This window comes from Trachypithecus francoisi, unplaced genomic scaffold (genome assembly GCF_009764315.1).
Source record: "Trachypithecus francoisi isolate TF-2019V2 unplaced genomic scaffold, Tfra_2.0 Lachesis_group20, whole genome shotgun sequence".
Taxonomy (NCBI): domain Eukaryota; kingdom Metazoa; phylum Chordata; class Mammalia; order Primates; family Cercopithecidae; genus Trachypithecus; species Trachypithecus francoisi.
Window position 1 is genome coordinate 45,801,584 of NW_022681466.1, and position 20,903 is coordinate 45,822,486.

At 41.6% G+C, this 20,903-nt stretch overlaps 1 protein-coding gene across 5 annotated transcripts in view; it reads right to left on the reverse strand.

Annotated features, from left to right (window-relative positions):
• The window catches only part of AP2B1 (adaptor related protein complex 2 subunit beta 1), a 143,185-nt gene that overhangs the window by 6,680 nt on the left and 115,602 nt on the right, over nt 1-20,903 (reverse strand). For all 5 annotated transcript variants that reach the window (XM_033184146.1, XM_033184147.1, XM_033184149.1 and 2 more), the window contains 3 exons: nt 11,576-11,660; nt 10,571-10,657; nt 2,974-3,128 (listed from right to left, as the gene is read on the reverse strand). In XM_033184146.1, coding sequence (XP_033040037.1) covers nt 2,974-3,128; nt 10,571-10,657; nt 11,576-11,660 — 327 coding nt within the window. The remainder of the gene's footprint in view (nt 1-2,973; nt 3,129-10,570; nt 10,658-11,575; nt 11,661-20,903) is intronic.

Below are 20,903 nucleotides of genomic sequence, written 5' to 3' on the forward strand. Positions count from 1 at the left end.
CCTGAGCTCTGTAAGTTCAGCAACATATCCTGGGGCTTTGTTCACCTGGACATGCTCAATGACCAGAGAATCTGCATCTAAACCCTTAGGGTCAGCATTACTCTTTGCCTTTTTAAGCGTGTATAGCACAAATGTAGCACTCTTTTTGGGCTACCTATCATCCTGTGCCCAGCCCCTCTGTTTGGCTTAGGCACACCTACCAACTCCATTAGAATAATATGAAATGACACACATTACGTCTATAAAGTGACATCTTTCAAGTACTTGGTGGCTATTTGGATATGCATACATTTGATGGCCTGGGCACTTCCACGGGTGTTCTTAAAGTGAACATGAAGATTTGAATCTCTTGCTTTGTATGATTTTAGGGGTTTTCTAGGCCAACTGAATAGAAATCATCTCAGGCCACTTACAGGAAGAGCTCACTGTATAATTTCTTTTAAAAAATATTTTTTAATAAAAATGGGGTCCCACTATGTTGACCAGGTTGGTCTTGAACTCCTGTCCTCAAGCGATCCTCCCAATACAGCCTTCCAAAGTGTTGGCATTACAGGCATGAGCCACCACACCCAGTCACTGTATAATTTCTCACAACTGCATATGACTTTACAATTACCTCAAAACTTTTGTTTAAAGGAGACAAAGAGTGAATGAAGAAACTGTGGTACATGGATATAGTGAACTATTACTTGGCCATAAAAAAGAACAAGCTATGGATAAATGTAACAACTTGGAAGAATGTTATGAGTATTATGTGTGCAAAAAACAATCTTAAGAGGTTACATGCTACATGTGTAATTTAAACAACATTCTAAAAATGATACAATTATAGTAATGGAGAAAGGCTGCCAGGGGTTAGGGCTGGGGTGAGAGTCTGACCACAAAGGTATTTTTTTTTGTGTGTGGTGACAGAACAAGTCTGTGTCTGCACTCTGGCAGCAGTTATCAAATTGATACATGTAATAAGAGTTCATAGTACCATACACTACCAATCTCCCACCCACCCATTACATAACCAGTAATGTAAAAACTGGTGAAATGAGAATAATGTCTATAGTTAATTATTATATTGTAATCATATCTATTTCCTAGTTTTGAAAATGTAGTATAGGTGTGTAAGATGTTATTATTAATGGGGAAAACTGGTAGAAGAGATGTAGAAATTCTCCTGTTCCATTTAAAAAATTTGTTAAATCTTTAATTATTTCAAAATTAAACTTTTTAAAAATTTAAACAAACTATCTTTAGGACAGTGATACTAAGAAGCTCTTCTTAAAATCAAGAATACGGTGTTAAGAAGAGTGTCAAGAAACACCTGAATTCTAAACAAAACTCACCTACCAACAAATTACATGATCTTGAACTAGCCACTAATCATTCTTAGCCATGGTTTACTTATCTGCAACCTGGGAGTAATCATGCTGCTTTAACCTAGCTGAGATGGAAGATTATATATAATAAAATAATGGACAGTAAGCAAAAAGAAAAAAAGGAAAAAATAAATAAACACACACATACATACACCCATATACAAACTTTTGGCAAATTTCTAGAGAGTAAATGGAGTTATTCTCCCCTCAACCCTTTTTTTCTTCCAACTGAGACAAGGTCTAACTATGTTACCCAGGCTGGTCTTGAACTCATGGGCTCAGGTGATCCTCCTGCCTCAGTCTCTCCAGTAGCTGGGATTACAGGCATGTGCTAACTTGGTTTTATAGTAAAACTTGTCCCTCCAGAAACAGCACAGAGGGGTTTTCCTTTCTTGGGAAACTCAAGATAAATGACAGCGTATGTTACTCTTCAAAAAAGATGAGACTGGTGGGGGGCTGGGGAGAGGAGCACACATTTTATGAGGGAAGCCTGAAGTTTTTCAGCTCGTAAGTGCTTGGGCAAAAGTCTAACTTGATAGGCCTCAGGAGCAAGCGTGTACACATACATACACACACACACACACACACACACACACACACACACAGACACCCCCCACTACTCCGACTTACTTCAAAGGAAGGGAACTAGTGGGAAAAACACCAAGAATTTTCAGTTCTGGATGGTACTATTCCCTTGATATATGCTAGTGAAAACAGACTTAGCTGTCAAAATTAAGGAACGGGTCACAGACTTTTCTCAGCTAAATGACTAAAAGGCTCCCTTAAGCTACTGACTATTCAGCTTCCTCAGAATTAAATAGCTCCCTCTAAAACCCTCAAACACAACAGAGGAATAAGATATTTCTCCCATCCCAAGGGTTTTTTCTTTACTTTTCAAAATGCAGATGACAAGCAGCATCCTATTGGGAAATTGCATTTTACAATAGCAAATAACATAGCATTTTAAAATAGCCTAGTGCTTGGGTATCAATCTTTGCTGTTTAACAAAGCAACTGCTTCTGCCTTATTACTGCCAGAATTTTTACTTTAGTTCAGTGTGATACTGAAGGAAGTTTCCCAAACTAAAGTCCCCCTATGTGCTTCCAAAGGTGTGTTCCATTTTGCCTTATCTTTAATAACAAGTATTTCAGGTCATACAATGCTGCTGAAAAAAGTTCATGTGTTAATGACTCTGATAGCCTTAGGTCATGAACTCCAACAGCAAGAAAGGTCTTCTTGACATTAGCCATGTAAACAATCCTCTTGGCAGCTTGTTATAGTACCACATGCACAGGTACACTAGATTCATATTAACTGATATTGAGGATGAAGATGCCAAGTTTTGTGAGCAACTCTGTATACACCAGAGGGGAGGGATGGATTTGAGGCACTTGCCAGAGGTACCATCCCTGTTGGATGGGGCAGACACTGCAGAGAGGAGGTCTTCCATTGAGGCAAATGGAAGCTTCTTCACTGACTACTTATTTCGTGTATCTTGGGTTTGAAGCACCTCCTCCAGGTCTTTCCAGGGTGCTAAGTAAAAATGAAAGGGCTCTCACCTCCCTCTTCTAATCCATCTTACCCATTCTGAGAAAGGCCTTACCGTATAATTGGGGTTTCCTGGCTGGATACGTAGCTCAGCCAAAATCCAAATGCCATTAGTGAGCTTCAGGGATTGGTACAGCATGTCCTGCCCTTCCACATTCCTCTTGGCAATAGTATAAACATTGTTGTTTTGCAACTTGCTGGAAACAGTGTCTAGAAATACAGATTCAAAATCCAACACCTTCAGTTAAAATCTCAAACAAATGTATACTCTCTTCTCACATCCTTATGAGCCATGTGTGTTCAGTTCCCTGACAAGTACTGTCACTTGGACATGTGTACATTTCAGAAGCCATTCTCCCACACTATAGCAAAAAGTGAAGAACAGGTTCATGAATTGTCTGCCTATCAGATTCCAGGACTGAACACACAATAAGGTACACCTATGGATTAGTGCGAGTTACCTTTGGAGATTATGAAATTGGTGGGCCTAAGGAGTTGGCAATCTCAAATTAGGTGCTAGACAGGTCAAGAAGGCTCTGAAGAGGACAAAGACAGAAATGAGTGTGTGGGTAAGCCACAGTGACTGTCATGTTGGTATTCGTTTCTGGATGCTGGCTCCAGATCAGTGGGGACACACAGACTGATGACCACATCCATAGTGCCACTTCCCAAGTCACTACTACTTCATTGTGAGCCACTCGGGCCTCAACTGCCAGGATCTGGAAGGGCCCAGAGCTGCAGAATTCAACTACAAATCAAATTTATTAACCTAGATGTTTAAGATTTTTTTTTTTTTTTCTCAAAGCAGGCAAAAATGATTTCTTAAGCCTTTAGGGAACACTATGCCTCGAAAAAAATAACAGAACAAACTGTCTCAACCACAGATTTTGAGAAAGACTGAAGCTGTGCAAAGGTGACTGCTGCTAGATCCTAAGATCCCAGCTGCTGCTGCTGGTCATGACAGAAGTTTTCATAGTCACTAACTCAGGGTAAGAATGGGTTGGTGTTTTGGCTCCTCCTCATGACTATAGCTTCGAAAAGATATAACGTTCCAGAATTAAAGGTTATTTCTCTCTTTATGAGATGTTGCTGTTATCAGAGAAACTTTAAGAATAGAGATGACAAGCACTGCTTCTTTGTTGACTGTTTATTATATTCATTTCTGAAGAGAGCATTCAAATTACTCATGCCTACTTCAAGAACTAAATTCTCCCCACATAAAAATCTGTCATATTCTATTGTGCACTCTGGGAAAAGGTTGCCATGATGGATGGTCTTTCTACCCTTCTAAACAGTAAGCTCTCTGAACAAAGGGATCCTGCAGTTTTTCATCACTGTGTATCCCACATTATCTGCGATACAACAGGTACCTCTCATCACTATCTGCTCTGATAGGTGTTGGAGATGCCAATATTTACATAATGCCATAGACACAGATGTGAACTACTTTTGCAGGTAGCTCTCACCCTGGTGTCTTTCTCCCACATTCAAACCACTGACAGCTCAGGAGAGGAGGCACTAAGACTCCTTTCATGAGACGTTTTTACCACACTTAGTTATTACTTAGCTTTTCCCCTTTTATTTCCAAGGTTTTCACTAACACCAAGCAGAGTAGTTAAGAAATGGCTCCCGGGCGCGGTGGCTCAAGCCTGTAATCCCAGCACTTTGGGAGGCCAAGACAGGCGGATCACGAGGTCAGGAGATCAAGACCATCCTGGCTAAACAGTGAAACACCGTCTCTACTAAAAAATACAAAAAAACTAGCCGGGCCAGCTGGCGGGCGCCTGTAGTCCCAGCTACTCTGGCGTGAACCCGGGAGGCGGAGCTTGCAGTGAGCTGAGATCCGGCCACTGCACTCCACCTGGGCGACAGAGTGAGACTCCGTCTCAAAAAAAAAAGAAAGAAATGGCTCTATCTGAGGAGTCAAAAAATGTATCTCAGGGTACTTACATGCAATATTGGTGGAAGAAGAGGCCTTAATATGCCCCTTTAATCACCTAGTGGGGGATGAGGCAGTTCTGGCTGCCATCCTGGTTCCCAAAATGAAGGGCTCTTGCAGCTCTGACTGGGTTGCTAGGCAACATCATCAGCTAGGGTTTGGCTAATGCCTTTTGACATTGTCTTGAACACAGAGGGGCTTGCTTTAAGTTGTAAAAATCATTCCTAACTTTCCAGGCCTTTGCTCATTTCCCAGGAAACCCAAAAACACACAAAGTAGGAGCCTTTGTTGAACAGCCACCTTGCTGCACAGGCACAAATACATTCTAGCATATATATGTGGCAAGGGCCAGACTCCTACAGAAATAATTATGAAATAATCTCAATTATTTCACCACCTATGTAAGAGATGACAGGCTAAGAAACTCTCTCTCACTCACTCTCAATCTTCTAGAATTAGAAAACATGGCAAACAGCCAGGAAGAATAAGCAAATTGAATTGATGTAACTTTAATACATTTGGAAGCATTCTGGCCAGCAACCTAGCTCTGTTCCTAATGAATGATTGCCCTGTGATTTGTATCGGAAGGCTAGAGGGTTCCATAACATTAGTATGTGTGATTTGATTTTTATGTATTTTAGATATTAGGTTTGAGTTTGAAGATTTACAGATTGCAGAATGATCAGATTCTGCTAAATGTATGATTAAGAATGGCAAGGGAAGCCAGATATAAGGAGGCTTCCTGGTCAGATAGGGATAGAATTCTTGACAAGATATTACAGTTTTTAATTTTTTAAAACACATTTTGAACTTCTGGGAAACATGACGGAATCTTATAATTGTGAGACTTTGAGAATGAGCATGTAATGTAATGTTGTTTCAGTGTGTGCTTATGATATCATCTCAGGCATAAGATACTGAGATTTATCCCGAAGCATAGAATAAAAAAAGATGGTCAAACATAGTTACACTTCGTTCAAGATATGATTTCTTTCCTTTTTCCTTTCTTGCTTTCTCTCTCTCTCTCTCGACAGGGTCTTTCTTTGATGCCCAGACTGAAGTGCAGTGGCATGATCACGGCTCACTGCAGTCTCGACCTCCCAGGCTCACATTATCCTTCTGCCTCAAGCTCCCAAAGTGTGGGATTACAGGTGTGAGCCACCGAGCCCAGCCAAGATAAGATTTCTTATGGTTCTTTTGTATCCTTCCATAAATTTGGCATTTTGAATCTGGGGTCTGAACTCTTAGAAGGTATGGATGTGATCTTCCTTCCTTTATCCTTCTACTTTAGTTAAGGTCACACATCCTCTGACAGCAATAAGGGTGAAGGAGGTACTCATATTAGAGAGTGGGAATGGGGGAATTTACATCTGTGGACCTACTGTGGTATTTATTAGCAAGTTCAAAACCACTATGATTGCTGAAAAGAATGCTTTTTACCATTTAAGCAACCAAATTATAGTTAGGCGCTAGCTGGAAGAATGTTTCCATTTTTGAAATATTCCAAAGGATGGGGAAAGCCACAACAAAACAATGAAACAGAATTCACCCTTTCCTAGCCCCCAGGCTGGAACAAATATTGGTCTCTCATTACAGTACCTAACTAATGAAAATAGATACATTAAGTCTCTGAGCTTTTCTTTTTTTTTTTTTTTTTTTTTTTTTTGAGGCGGAGTCTCGCTCTGTCGCCGGGACTGGAGTGCAGTGGCCGGATCTCAGCTCACTGCAAGCTCCGCCTCCCGGGTTCACGCCATTCTCCTGCCTCAGCCTCCCGAGTAGCTGGGACTACAGGCGCCCGCCACCTCGCCCGGCTAGATTTTGTATTTTTAGTAGAGACGGGGTTTCACCGTGTTAGCAGGATGGTCTCGATCTCCTGACCTCGTGATCCGCCCGTCTCGGCCTCCCAAAGTGCTGGGATTACAGGCTTGAGCCACCGCGCCCGGCCCTCTGAGCTTTTCTTAATATTATAAACACTTAATTTAAAAAACAGGTTTGTAGAACTGATGTTACAAAGATTCCTTTCCAGATATGGCTGGAGATGCAACTACTTCTTGTGCATTGAAAGACAGTAGTCCCAGATACCTATTAACCCCAAATGTAGCTGTAATGGTAAGATGTAAAACAGATTCATACAGATCTCCCAACATCCACAGAAATGATCAGTGCTAGGAAGGAGAGAGTTCTGTCAGCAGCTTTCTGATCTAACATTTTCTAGTACTTAAACAATTAGTGGCATCATAAGCACTCCCATCATATACTTTTCTCTTAAGATCTGATTAATTATTAAGACTTGGGAAGAGGGTCTGTTTCTTTATTCTCTAGAAAGACATGAAAGAGCAAAGTAAAGCTCAGTGCTAAGTTGGTAAGTCCTTTAAGCCTGTGACTTCCTGTAGCCCTCAGAGTGTTAGTTCCATCTGTCAAATGTCTATGCTAGCACAGAAAAGCTATTTAAAGTGTTGGTGCTATTGTGATTAGGGCAGATCAGCTGGAAAGGATGGTATTTTTAGCTCTCAGCTAGACCCAGGGTGTTGAATCAGAAGGCACTAAACCCGAAAATGTTCACGTTAATAGAGCCCTCGAGACTGGAAGGAAATCTAAAGGCCAGGGCACTCCAGACCTGGGGGTGGACTCAAAGGAAGAGCTGGAAAGGATTAGTTGCAGGAAGTGGTCTTGCAAGACTAGCAGTGATTTAGTGTGGGAAAATGATGGCACTGGACTCCTGGAGAAAATGAAACGGCTGTTTTCCCCTGTTTCATGTGCCGCATGGCCACAGAGCAATGTATCACTGGAATCTGATTCCCTGGTATTTGGAGCACCTACAGCATGGAGCGATTGGCGTGAGGCCATGACAGAACTGATCAAAACTGAATTTGCTCTGAGAAACAACATCAAAGGGCACAGCCCCACTAGGAGAAATGCCAGACACTTCCTCTTTGATAAGATCACAAAAACATGCTGAGGTGCAGTAAGAGTTCAAAACTCCAGTCTAAAAGCAGGAGGATTTTTTCATTCTGTAACTTTGACAGACCAAAGTCCTCAGTCACCCAAACTTCTATTTTCTTTTTTGAACAGCCATGTCCCTTTCATACTGAACAAGTCTGAAACCACACCTGCTTTCCAATCACTCTGGTTTATCTTTGCTCTCTCTCAGAGAGTGTTTTCCAGATCATGTTCAAGGAACACTGGTGGTCCACATGATGTTACTAATAAGCATTTTGTGATTTTAAATTCCAAGGCCAAATAAGTTCAGTTAACACACTGAGTTAAACAGGTTTCTTCAATATAGCACTTCTCAGAACTTTTAGTCTGCTAACGTGCAATGGCAATTTCTAGGTGAAGCCTAGCCTATGCTGTATTTTTCAACTTTCATTGACAACAAAACCCTTTTTCTTTTCTTTTCTTTTTTTGAGATGGAGTCTCGCTCTGTTGCCCAAGCTGGAGTGCAGTGGCACAATCTCGGCTCACTGCAACCTCCGCCTCCCGGATTCAAGCCAATTCTCCTGCCTCAGCCTCCCAAGTAGCTGGGACTACAGGTGCCCACCACCACACCTGGCTAATTTTTTGTATTTTTAGTAGAGATGGGATTTCACCGTGTTAGCCAGGATGGTCTCGATCTCCTGAGCTCGTGATCCGCCTGCCTCGGCCTCCCAAAGTGCTGGGATTACAGGTGTGAGCCACCACGCCCAGCCCAAAACCCTTTTTCTTAAGGGAAAAGTGTCCTGAGGACCATACTATTTGAAATGTTGCCATTGAAACAAGTGTCACAAAGGTGAACATAACCAGGGGCCTGGTCTCTTCCTAGCTGGGTACAGAGGCGGTTCCTCTAACAGGATCCACCAGTGAGCCTCAAAGTGAGGGACAGATGACACTGTCATCTTCTTCAAATATGGCACAAAATGAAAAAATCAATTACTGAATTAAATTGAAACAATTAATTATTATGATGGAAATTACAGAAGACCACGCTTCAAACACCTCTCCAAGAGCTCCAGAGACATGAAACAATTATTATCAGAGGCAAACATCTGCCTGAAGTTTCTATATGCAAAGATGCCTGTCTGAATGTCTTTTGAGGGTTCCAGGAGGGCTTCAGTCTCCTGAATGTCTCAGAGAGGGCCTACAGGAGCATCAAGTTTAAAAGGTATCACAGGAAGGAGCTGATCACTATGATGTTGGATTTCAAAAGGCCTAAAAGATTCATCTGAACACAGAAGATGCATATCACATAGAGCCATAAAAAACTAAAATTAAAAACAAAAAGCTGGGCTGGGTGCAGTGGCTCACACCTGTAATCCCAGCACTTTGGGAGGCCAAGGCGGGTGGATCACGAGGTCAGGAGATCAAGATCATCCTGGCTAATAGGGTGAAACCTCGTCTCTACTAAAAAAAAAATACAAAAAAAATTAGCCGGGCCTGGTGGTGGGCGCCTGTAGTCCCAGCTACTCCGGAGGCTGAGGCAGGAGAATGGCGTGACCCCAGGAGGTGGAGATTGCAGTGAGCCGAGAGTGTGCCACTGCATTCCAGCCTGGGCGACAGAGCGACGCTCCGTCTCAGGGGCGGGAGGAGATGGGGGAAGCTGGAATGAGAAGGCATTATTATTATTATTATTTGCTTTCTATACTGCCGTGTTGCCTCCTTCCCCCAGTGCTATGCTCCAGCTGCAATGGGAGGATGGCAGTGTGCTGGAAATTCCTTATGAGAACCACCAATGTATGCAGGAGTAAATGAGGGGTAAATGAGGAAAGAGGAGGTACTGACCAAGCACCAAGGCTCACTTTCATTCAAACACACAAAGCCTAGGACTAACCTCAAAAGAGAGAGAGAGAAAGAGCTCTAAAGAGAGAGAGAGCAACAGTGAAACAAAGGCAGGACTCTGAATAACTCAGGGCTCCTTTCATTCCTGAGAAATCCTTGAGAGAAACACAGCCCAAGGGACTAATAGCTGCTATTGTTTCTCTTCTTGGGATATCCCTTTCATGTTCCTTTACAGTAATAAAGTTAACTACGAAAGAGTACAGAGCTTTTTAATGGTGATTAAAGAGGTTAGTATCATCATATGAAAGCTGGCACAGGGCAGTGTAGTAAAAGGTTACCAACTAGGCTTTTCTTTTCTTTTAGAGAGACAGGGTCTCACTATGTTGTCCAGTCTGGTCTTAAACTGGACTCAAGAGATCCTTCCATCTTGGCCTCCCAAAGTGCTGGGATTACTGGTATGAAACACCATGCTTGGCCCAACAAGGCTTTCACTAACTATGACACATTATTTAATTATAAACACAGGGTTCTAAGTACAGAATCTCAGACAGAAAGTTAACCTTCCTCCAATACCAAAAATTGATATAAAAGAAGAAATGGTCCTTTCAATTACTAGGGGAGTGCATGTTCTCAAGTGCCACTTCAGTTTTTGATTATTAGGATGTTTAAGTAACAGAACTAACACATCTTTAGTGAAGAACTGGGTAGATGGGTCGATTCTAGCTTGTTTCTTAAATCTGTTAGCTTGTAAGTAATCTAGTACCTACATCAAAACATACCTACATCAAATATACCTTTTTAAACAGAGGTTTGCAAAGTAACGTATCTACCATATACACCCACTAGAAACATAGTAGATACAGGGGAGGATAAAAGGGTAGGCAAAAGAAAGATAAAAATTTCAAATATCTAATTTGATTTACTAAGATGAAAATGAAATTTAGAGTATATTACTCACCAGCATTTAAATGACATTCCTTAATCTGAAATTGAAGTTCATTTTCATTGGGAATATCCTTCCATGTTGCAAGGAAGACCTGGCGCTCTGTATGGGGAAGCAGAGGGGAAGGATGGATGTGTATAATCTGTCAGTATTCTGATTTTTGATGCCTTGCATCATATTTTCCTTTGTCATGCTGGCCCTTGCAATACAGCTAGCAGCAGGCTGGGACTGGAGCCAATGCTGAGCTCTGCAAAAGTGCTACACTTCAGATCAATTAATCCCTCATCAATAACACTAGGATACATTGGAAGAGTCTACATCTAGGGTTTCATTTTGGCTCGTTTTCCTATTTTGGTGACTTATGACCTTTCTGAGACTTAATTTCTTTATCTATAATTACATCTGTCCTGCCTACTCCAAGAGCTATTGTGAGAATCAAATCAATTAAGTGCCAACATAGTTTAATATGCACCAATATAAGCCAGTTTTATTAGATTGTGGTTCATAAATAAGGGAAGAGAGAAATGTCAATAGGCACGTCGGGAGTTCTGATGGTTTATTACAAATTACTGAATTCTTAGCTTGAGGCAGTATGAACTTAGTACAGAGTAAAGTGCTAAATTTACATGTATTATCTCATGAAATAATTATAAAAATTATTTGCACTGCAAATTTGGAAATGGAAGTTCCAAAAAGTTTATCACCTTGACCAGTCACATAGCAAATAAACGGCAGAGCTGAGACTTGAATCCATATTTACCTGGTCCCCAAACCTCTTTTTCTGTATCCTGGGGTGACTGGATTATTCAGATATTGGGCACTGTGATTTAGAGACCAATGGCAGAGCAAGAACGATTGTGACACAGAAGAATAAATAATAAGCAATTATTAAGAGCTTTAGAATATCCTTACTCCATTTTTTAACCGCAAAATAACTAAAAACTTCTGGGGCTATGCTCTGCCTGACATGCAGAGGAAGGGCAAAGGTATATTCAGCAGGATAGGCAGGAACGTACTTACCCATTTTGCCATCTTCTACAAAAAGCACATTGAGTGGGATGAGGCAGCTGAAGTAGAAGACATCGATATTGTTTTTCACAGCCACCTGCCAGGAAAGCAACAAGGTAAAATGAGGACATCGCAGGGAGCCAGGTATGAGGAAAAGAACAGCCCTGTGTCTAGAAATATGCATCCCTATTTCCTTTCTCTTTCAGTCAGTGCAGGTCTCCCCAGATCAAGACAAACTGGCCCATTTAATGCAAAGTACACCCTTACTTACTCCATTGTCATAGAACTGTGACAACCTGCAACTCTACCTCCTTCTAGAAGGCCTGTCTTCAAGGCACCACTTGTATACCAGGAATAATCAAGTCTGTGATTTTTTTTTCTCTATGATTAATAGTAGCTGCTACCACTTACTAAGTTACCTATTAATGATATTATTTCTAATTCACATTACAGCAATCTCAAACAAAGTAGATATCATTCCCCTCTCATTTCACAGATAACGAAACTGAGGTTTAGAAAGACTAACGTCCAGAGTCACGTAGCTGGTACACAGAAGAATTAGGATTCAAACAGAAATTTGATGCTAAACCTTGATTTTTATTTCTCCCCACAATAACTAGTGCCATACTACCTCTTATTTTTTATTTTTTAAAATATCAGTTTTAAAATTGTTTCTTTTGTAAAATCTTATTTCCCAGGTCTTATGGTTGGAAAAGGCTTGTTGGGCCCAACATTGGTAAACCCGATGACTATAAGAACAAAAAACCTCTAAGTAAGCAAATAAATGAATTTTCTTCTCACAATACAAACTTCTTGACTATGATTCTACCATAGCCTGCTTAATTCAGAGCATGCTGTTTTTTTAAAAAGCTACAAGAAGTACTTTTATTCAGGGCAACACTGATTGGTACATACATTCAGGAACAGGCAGACTGCACAGCAGCAGATTATAAGGCCCTTATGCTGTAAGAAGAGGGAGTAGGAGGAGACTTGCTCTAAGTCACCACCTCTTACTGTTTTCTGTCACTAATGACTTTCCTATCTATGCTCTTAGCGCTGTAGGAAAACATTTCTCTGAGCAAGTTCTATGATCAGTAACTATACCTGTTTCTCTCTCATTTTGCTCTAAAAACAAAGTTAAAAAGTGCTTGTCTAGTACACTATTCTCACTCTCTGCCTTTTATGGCAAATGTCTACACTTCAACAGCATACTGACCTCTTAAAAACTGTGGCTATGAGATCCAAATATCCTCTTTCTCAAGTACTTCCAGGCCTTCTACATTTAGTATCAACTTACCTTCCTTACTTTAAATGGTGCCTGTATTCCCTTCTCCATAATATGTGTGTTTTCTCTCCCAGAAGTGTCCATCCAACTATTTTCCTTGCTTTTAACCTGTCAACTAACAAGGCTAGGAGTTTGTGACCTATATATAACATGGCCTGATGCCCAAAATGCTGAGATAGGATTCTTAAAAAGCTTGAATCTGGTGAATTTAAGCAGAGCAATGTCAGGAAAGAGGAACTAAAGGTATTCTTTAGGATATACTAGAGCATGGGTGGGTGTGGTGGTTCAGGCCTGTAATTCCAGCACTTCGGGAGGCTGAGGCAGGCAGACCACTTGAGGTCAGGAGTTCCAGATCAGCCTGGCCAACAGGGAGAAACCCTGTCTCTAGCAAAAATACAAAAATTAGTTGGGCGTGGAGGCGCGCAGTTGTAGTCCCAGCTACTGAGGAGGCCGAGGCGGGAGAATAGCTTGAACTTGGGAGGTGGAGGCTGCAGTGAGCTGAGATAGTGCCACTGCACTCCAGCCTGGGTGACAAAGCAAGACTCTGTGTCAAAAAAAAAAAAAAAAAAAAAAAAAAGGAAGGCTGGGTGCGGTGGCTCATGCCTGTTATCCCAGCACTTTGGGAGGCCGAGGCAGGTGGATCACGAGGTCAGGAGGCTGAGACCATCCTGGCCAACATGGTGAAACCCTGTCTCTACTGAAATACAAAAAAGTAGTCAGGTGTGGTAGCACGCACCTGTAGTTCCAGCTACTCAGGAGGCTGAGGTAGGAGAATCGCTTGAACCCGGGAGGTGAGGCTGCAGTGAGCCGAGATCGTGTCACTGCACTCCAGCCTGGTGACAGAGCAAGACTCCATCTCAACAAACAGCAACAACAACAAGGAATGTACTAGAGCACTACTTTCAAAGATTTATGCCAGCTGTGGGCTTCTGGGAAAGAGGTATTTTCTAACTCATCTGGTACTTGGCAGATAAGAGAGGAGAACTCTTATTTCAAATAAGGGCACCAAGAAGACCTTGAGACAGGGCTAGGCTCTGTAAAGAACCTTTAGAAGTGAAAACTGGGGCCGGGTGTGGTGGCTCATGCCTGTAATCCCAGCACTTTGGGAGGCTGAGGCAGGCAGATCACCTGAGGTCAGAAGTTCGAGACCAGCCTGGCCAATATGGTGAAACCTCGTCTCTACTAAAAATACAAAAAAAAAAAAAAAAAAATTAGCTGGGCGTGGTGGCGGGCACCTGTAATCCCAGCTACTTAGGAGGCTGAGGCGGGAGAACCACTTGAACCCAGGAGGCAGAGGTTGCAGTGAGCCGAGATTGTACCACTGCACTCTGGCCTGGATGACAAGAGTGAAACTGTCTCCAAAAAAAAAAAAAAGTGAAAACTGGGGTGATGGGGGTAGGCTAATGGTGGGTCATGTAAAGGTCTCATGTGAAATGCAAGTGATTATCTTTGACTATAAAGTAGTATCCCCATTCTCTAGAGGATAATATTAGTGGTTCTTAACTGAAGGCCTGTATCAGAATCATCTGGAAAGCTTTTTCAAAACAGATGCCAGGCCCTACCCTACATGAAATAATTATAATCTCTGAATCTGGGACCTGGCATAAATATTTGTGAAAAAGTTCCCAGGAAGATCAACCGGATAAGCAATTAATTTAGAACATTGTTATCTAAGAAGTCTGAATGGGTTTGTAAACATCTTGTTCTTCCAAAAGAATCCTTATGCCAACAGGAGCCCTTTAACAATGGAAAGGACACGATAAGGTAAGCGGTGCTAAACTGTTCTGCACTGTAGACCCTCTGGACAAACAGAGGAAAGCCACTGACTCTCCTGCTGAAAAACGTACACACAACATTTTGCCATAGAATTTCAGGAGTTTCGGGACACCCTGAGGGCCTTCCTGGGACTTCTACTGTAGAACAATTTTCTGAGGAGCTAGGATACCCATACACCAGAAGCAGCAGATATAGAGGTTCAGAGCATGGACTTGGGAGCCAGAACACCTGATTTCAAATTCTGACTCTGACAGTTTCCTGTCTGTAAAATGTAGATCACAAAGTACTGAATTCATGGGGTTGTTATGAGGATAATGATTTAATATTTGCAAAGCACAGTGAACAGCCTTGACTCATAAGTACTGTAGTAAGTGTCTGTTCAAAAAAGAAAAATTCGGCTGGGCGCAGTGGCTTATGCCTGTAATCCCAGCAGGCGTGAGCCACCATGTAAGCTTTGGGAAGCTGGGGCAGGCGGATCACCTGAGGTCAGGAGTTTGAGACCAGCCTGGCCAACATGGCAAAATCCCATCTCTACTAAAAATACAAAAATTAGCTAGGCATGGGGGCGTGTGCCTGTAGTCCCAGATACTCAGGAGGCTGAAGTGGGAGAATCAGTTGAACCCAGGAGGCAGAGGCTGCAGTGAGCCGAGATTGCGCCACTGCACTCCAGCCTGGGCAACAGAACAAGGCTCCATCTCAAAAAAAAAAAAAAAAAAAAAAAAAAAAAAAAAAAAATCACTCTGCTTTCACCATCTCCTGTTCTACCTCGTTTACTCAGAATCCTAATTAAGGATAACCACATTAGACTTATCTGAAATCTTACACATGCTCAGATGTAGTACTACTATTATGTTATAAAAGAGATTAGAAGAGATTTTTTAAAAGGCTTATTGGCAAATTGTTAGCTTAATGGTTCCTTTTGCTACTGCCTTGGTAAATTATCATCTCTTTACAGGATCAACTACACAGGTCATTCATTGCGGGAAGCAGTTCATCTCTTTTACATTAGCTTTTCAAAATCTGTATTTTGCAGCTCTCAAATTTTCACTCTAGGCTAGAACTGGGTTCATTTCAAGAATATAGGCTTCCCCAGATCTGACTCCTGCCTACCTCTCCAGCCTACTTCCTTAACTACATCAAAATTACTTCTTATTCCCCAAATACTGGAAGTCACAGCTTTGTATCTTTTTTATATGTTGTTCTTCCTTTTTTTTTTTTTTGAGACGGAGTCTGGCTCTGTCACCCAAGCTGAAGTACAATGGTGCGATCTTAGGTCACTGCGACCTCTGCCTCCCAGGTTCAAGCGATCCTCCTGCCTCCTGAGTAGCTCGGATTACAGGCGTGTGCCACCACGCCTGGCTAATTTTTGTATTTTCAGTAGAGACGGTGTTTCACCATTTTGGTCAGGCTGGTCTCGAACTCCTGACCCCGTGATCTGCCCACTTCAGCCTCCCAAAGTGCTGGGATTACAGGTGTGAGCCATCACACCCAGCCTATATGTTGTTCTTTCTGCTTAATATTTTCTTCTGCTTAAGCTTAGCACTGTCTGGAAAATACCTATTTAACCTTAAGGTTCAGTTCAAGATTAACACTTCCCAGAAAGCTCTAACCCCTCCCCACAGCACCCAGCGTATTCAATTCTATGATAGCATATAATAATGGCTTACTTCCGGCTCACCTATAATGAGCTCCTTGAATGCAGGGTCTGTCTCTCATCTTCGCTAGCGTATTGACTACCTCAATAAATATTTGTTGCATGAAAATAAGGGGAAGATGTTCAACAAATAAAAATGAAACACTGTGTTTCTCAACATTATTTCTACCTCGACATCACTCATATACATAACAGAATCCCATCAGTAACATCTCTCACTAGGCACACTGATTCTCAATGAGGCAGGAATGGGGGGATGGGATGATGTATGGGTTCTTTTGGTTTCAAATCACTGAGCTAAATAATATGTACATGCTAAGAAAGGATAAAATAGGTAGTGGATCACAACCCAAAGAAAGCTAGGTTCTCCAAGGATAAGCCAATCATATTTTGGGTGTCAAAAAAGAACCAAGGGAAAAACACAGTACGAAGCCAGTTTAATTCCAATCCTGATGCTGACTGCTCTTAAATATAACTAAATCAGCCTTAAAGAGCATGATATTGTTGTTGGAGGGAGAGAGGAAAAGAGAAAGACAGTTTCTTGTTTTCTTATTTAAAAATTCACTATCCCAACAGGTATAGATAGTAGGAAGATATAATCCAGACAAGTTTCTAAACTATTTTCCAAGAACTATAACATCATGCCTAGATTGCCTGAGGGAAATCAATGATCACATATATATCCAACTGCCTACTTAATATCTTCACTTGGATAATAGGTTGCTCAAAAGGAATATGTCTAAAACCAAACTCTTTTTTTAAAAAATTAACTTTTATTTCAAGTTCAGGGGTACATGTGCAGGCTTGGTATATAGGTAAACTTGTGTCATCAAAGTTTGTTGTACAGCTTATTCTATCACCCAGCTATTAAGCCTAGTACCCATTAGTTATTTTTCCCGATCCTCTCCCTCCTCCCACCCTCCACCCTCTAGCAGACCTCAGTGTGTGTTGTTCCCCTCTTTGCGTCCATTTGTTCTCATCATTTAGCTCCCACTTATAAGTCAGAACATGTGGTATTTGGTATTATGTTACTGTGTTAGTTTGCTAAGGATAATAGCCTCCAGCTCCATCCATGCTCCTGCAAAGGACATGATCTCATTCTTTTTTTATGGGTGCATAGTATTCCATGGCATAGATGTACCACATTTTCTTTATCCAGTCTATCACTGATGGGCATTTAGGTTGATGCCATGTCTTTGCTATTGTGAATAGTGCTGCAATGAACATATGTGTGCATGTGACTTTATGATAGAATTATTTGTATTCTTTTGGGTATGTATCCAGGAATGGGATTGCTGGGTCAAGTGATATTTCCATTTTTAGGTCTTACCTTTTTTTTTTGAGACGGAGTCTTGCTCTGTCACCCAGGCTGGAGTGCAGTGGCGGGATCTTGGCTCACTGCAAGCTCAGCCTCCCAGGTTCACGCCATTCTCCTGTCTCAGCCTCCAGAGGAGCTGGGACTACAGGCGCTGGCCAGCACGCCCGGCTAATTTTTTGTATTTTTAGTAGAGACAGGGTTTCACCGTGTTAGCCAGGATGGTCTCGATCTCCTGACCTCATGATCCGCCCAGCTTGGCCTCCCAAAGTGCTGGGATTATAGGCGTGAGCCACCGCGCCTGGCCCATTTTTAGGTATTTGAGGAATCACCACACTGTCTTCCACAAGGGTTGAATTAATTTACACTCACACTAATAGTGTATAAGCCTTGTGTTTTTCTCTACAACCTCATTAGCATTTTTTAAAAAAAATTTTTTTAGTAATAGCCATTCCAACTGGTGTGAGATAGTATCTCATTGTGGTAAAACCAAACTCTTAATCTTCCCTCCCCACCTCCAAGTACAACCTCCTGCTGTCTTTCCAAACTCAGTAACTACTATGGGATTCTGCAAAGCCTTTAACAGTCTCTCTGCCTCTCCACTAGTCTTCCAGCCACATCCCCCTATACCTTCCCTTCACAGCACCTAGCTTCCCCGGTATATGCTCAACATAGCAGCCACAGTGATCTTAAAATGTAGGTCAGCTCATAAATACTTCTCTGCTCAAACCTTTCCATCTCACTCAGAATAAAAACCAGTTACAATTGCCTATAATCCAACTCCTCCAACCTCTCTGAGGTCGTGTTAATACTCTCCTCCTTGCTAGCTCTACTCCAGCTGCAGGAGCCTGTTGTTCCTTCCTTGCACATAGCAGGTACACTCCTACTTCATGGCTTTTTGCATTTGCTGTTTCTTCTGTCTACAATGTTCTTCTTCCAGAAATCCACGATTCTTTCCCTGTCTCCTTTGAGTCTTTGCTTTAACCAAATATTATCTTTTCAGATAGTCTTCCATGACCAACATATTTTTGTAAAACTGTACCACCCAACCTCCAACTCTAGTACTTCTTTTATATTTTTCCACTGTCCCCCCAGCATCTGATATACTATGTATTGTACTGATTTGCTGGTTTATTGCCTGTTCCCATGCCACATACCCCACTTGTGGTAGAATATAAATTCCATGAGGGAAATAATTCCTGTCTTCTATTTGCCACAATATTCTCAGTTTTTAGAATAGTGACTGGCACAGAATATGTGCTGAATAACAGTTGTAAAATAAACTATACAAAGTTTCTGACCTCACTTGGGTTTACACAATAATGAACTTAAAAATTCTATGGGGCTTGGTGCAGTGGCTCGCTCCTGTAATCCCAGCACTATGGGAGGCCAAAGGGGAAGGGAGGATCACTTAAGGCCAGGAATCTGAGACAAGCTTGGGCAACCAGAGTGAGACCTTGTCTCTACCAAAACAAAACGAAACAAAACAAAGCAAAACGAAAAGCCGAGTGCAGTGGCATGAGCCTTTGGTTATTCAGGAGACTTAAGCAGGAGGATAAGAGGATAGGAGGATAGGGGTCCAGGAGTTCAAGGTTACAATGAGCTACAACTGCACCACTGTACTCCAGCCTGGGCAATAGAGTGAGATCCTATCTCACAAACAAGCAAACAAAGTCCCAAAAGCACAGTATTTCTCACATTTTTCTAGTGTATTTCCCTTAACAGAAGAGGAAAGAATGGACACATCTGGGAAGGAGGCAGGGGGATGGGTCAAGATTAGGGGTATAATACGAAGTAGACTATCATAAGAACAAATCTCTTTGAAGTTCCATGCTAAATTCCATCATGTACCCATATATGTTTGAATATGTGTTTCTCCCTTTAACTTTGAGTAAAACTGATGCTCTAGGAAAATGTGCTATTGTGTATTCTTTAGCTTCCATAAAGAATACACATGGTAGTTGGTGGGTCATGACCAACTGGTAGTTCTTAAAATTAACTAAGTGGGTTGAAACTGGCATTAAAAAAAAAAATGAAAAATATCACAGTGCATCTCATGAAGAGTAAGTAATGTTTCCTGAAACTGTTCAGTTTTATGTATTGTGTGTGTGTATACACTATGTAAAATACATTTCTTACTGTAAGTGGCAGTCAAAAAAGTATAAAAGCCACAGTACACACACACCACAGTAAACAGTGAGAAAATGGGTTCAGTGAGTGAAGGACAGAATGCACACCTCAGCTTCTGCTTTGAGAATGCCCAAAGCAGATCACAGATGGTACCAAGAAGATTACCTAATCCTCTGTTCCTTTGGTATGTCATGTGCAACATGTGACCATAACAATACTAACCTGCTTCTTAGGGACATCAATAGGAAGGCAAACAGAAATTATAAGGCACTTTGAAAACATAGAAGTGGGCTATAAATGCTTCATAATAACAATGATTGTTTAAAGTTACTTTAAGTGGCTGCTGAGGAAAGAGCAACCTGTCAGCTTCAGCCTGTAACCAGCTATTAGTTTCTTTCCATAGTATAGGAAGCCTGCTGCAGGAGCTACAATCTCTTTATGGTGGGACAGCTGGAGATGAACAGGCTAAATTAATATTCTAACCTTATACTACTATACTCAAAAGTACTATAAAAAGGTACAACATGAACTCAGTCTGAACTCTGGCAAATTAGGCCTCTTACCCCACCTCTCACCACAGGTAACCAAAGGAGGCACTGCCACGAGGAAAACCAAGTGAAGTAGTGCAGGGCTTGCCTTTGAGAGTGTATCATCTACTCTTCCATAACGTCACTTGTGACCTTTCCTCGTTTCTGAAGAACTTTTTTTTTTCCTTGTATTCCTCTTCTCCATTTAGCTTTTGGAAAGATTATTTGCAGACTGGTCCAAGCTAGGACCAGGGAGTGACATCAACCATCTCCACTTCTCTGAGCAATGATGATTCAGATGTGTTTTAAGTACCACACGACCTAGTCAACAGATCCTAGGGGAATGGCTCCGAGTGACAGGTTTTTAATGGTACTTACTCCAACAGTGTGATATATATCATCTGAGACTCAGGCAGAAGTGGTCCTTTCTGCTAGGTGCTGGAGTTAAACTGACGGGTAGTTCTGCATTTCTAATCAACACCAAAATACATCTACCATCTTAAGTTTATTTTATTTATTTTAATGTCTTTTTTGATACAGGGTCTTGCTCTGTCACCCAGGCTGGAGGGTGGAGGCATGATCACAGTTCACTGCAGCCTTGACCTCCTGAGCTCAAGTGATCCTCCCATCTCAGCCTCATGAGTAGCTGAAAC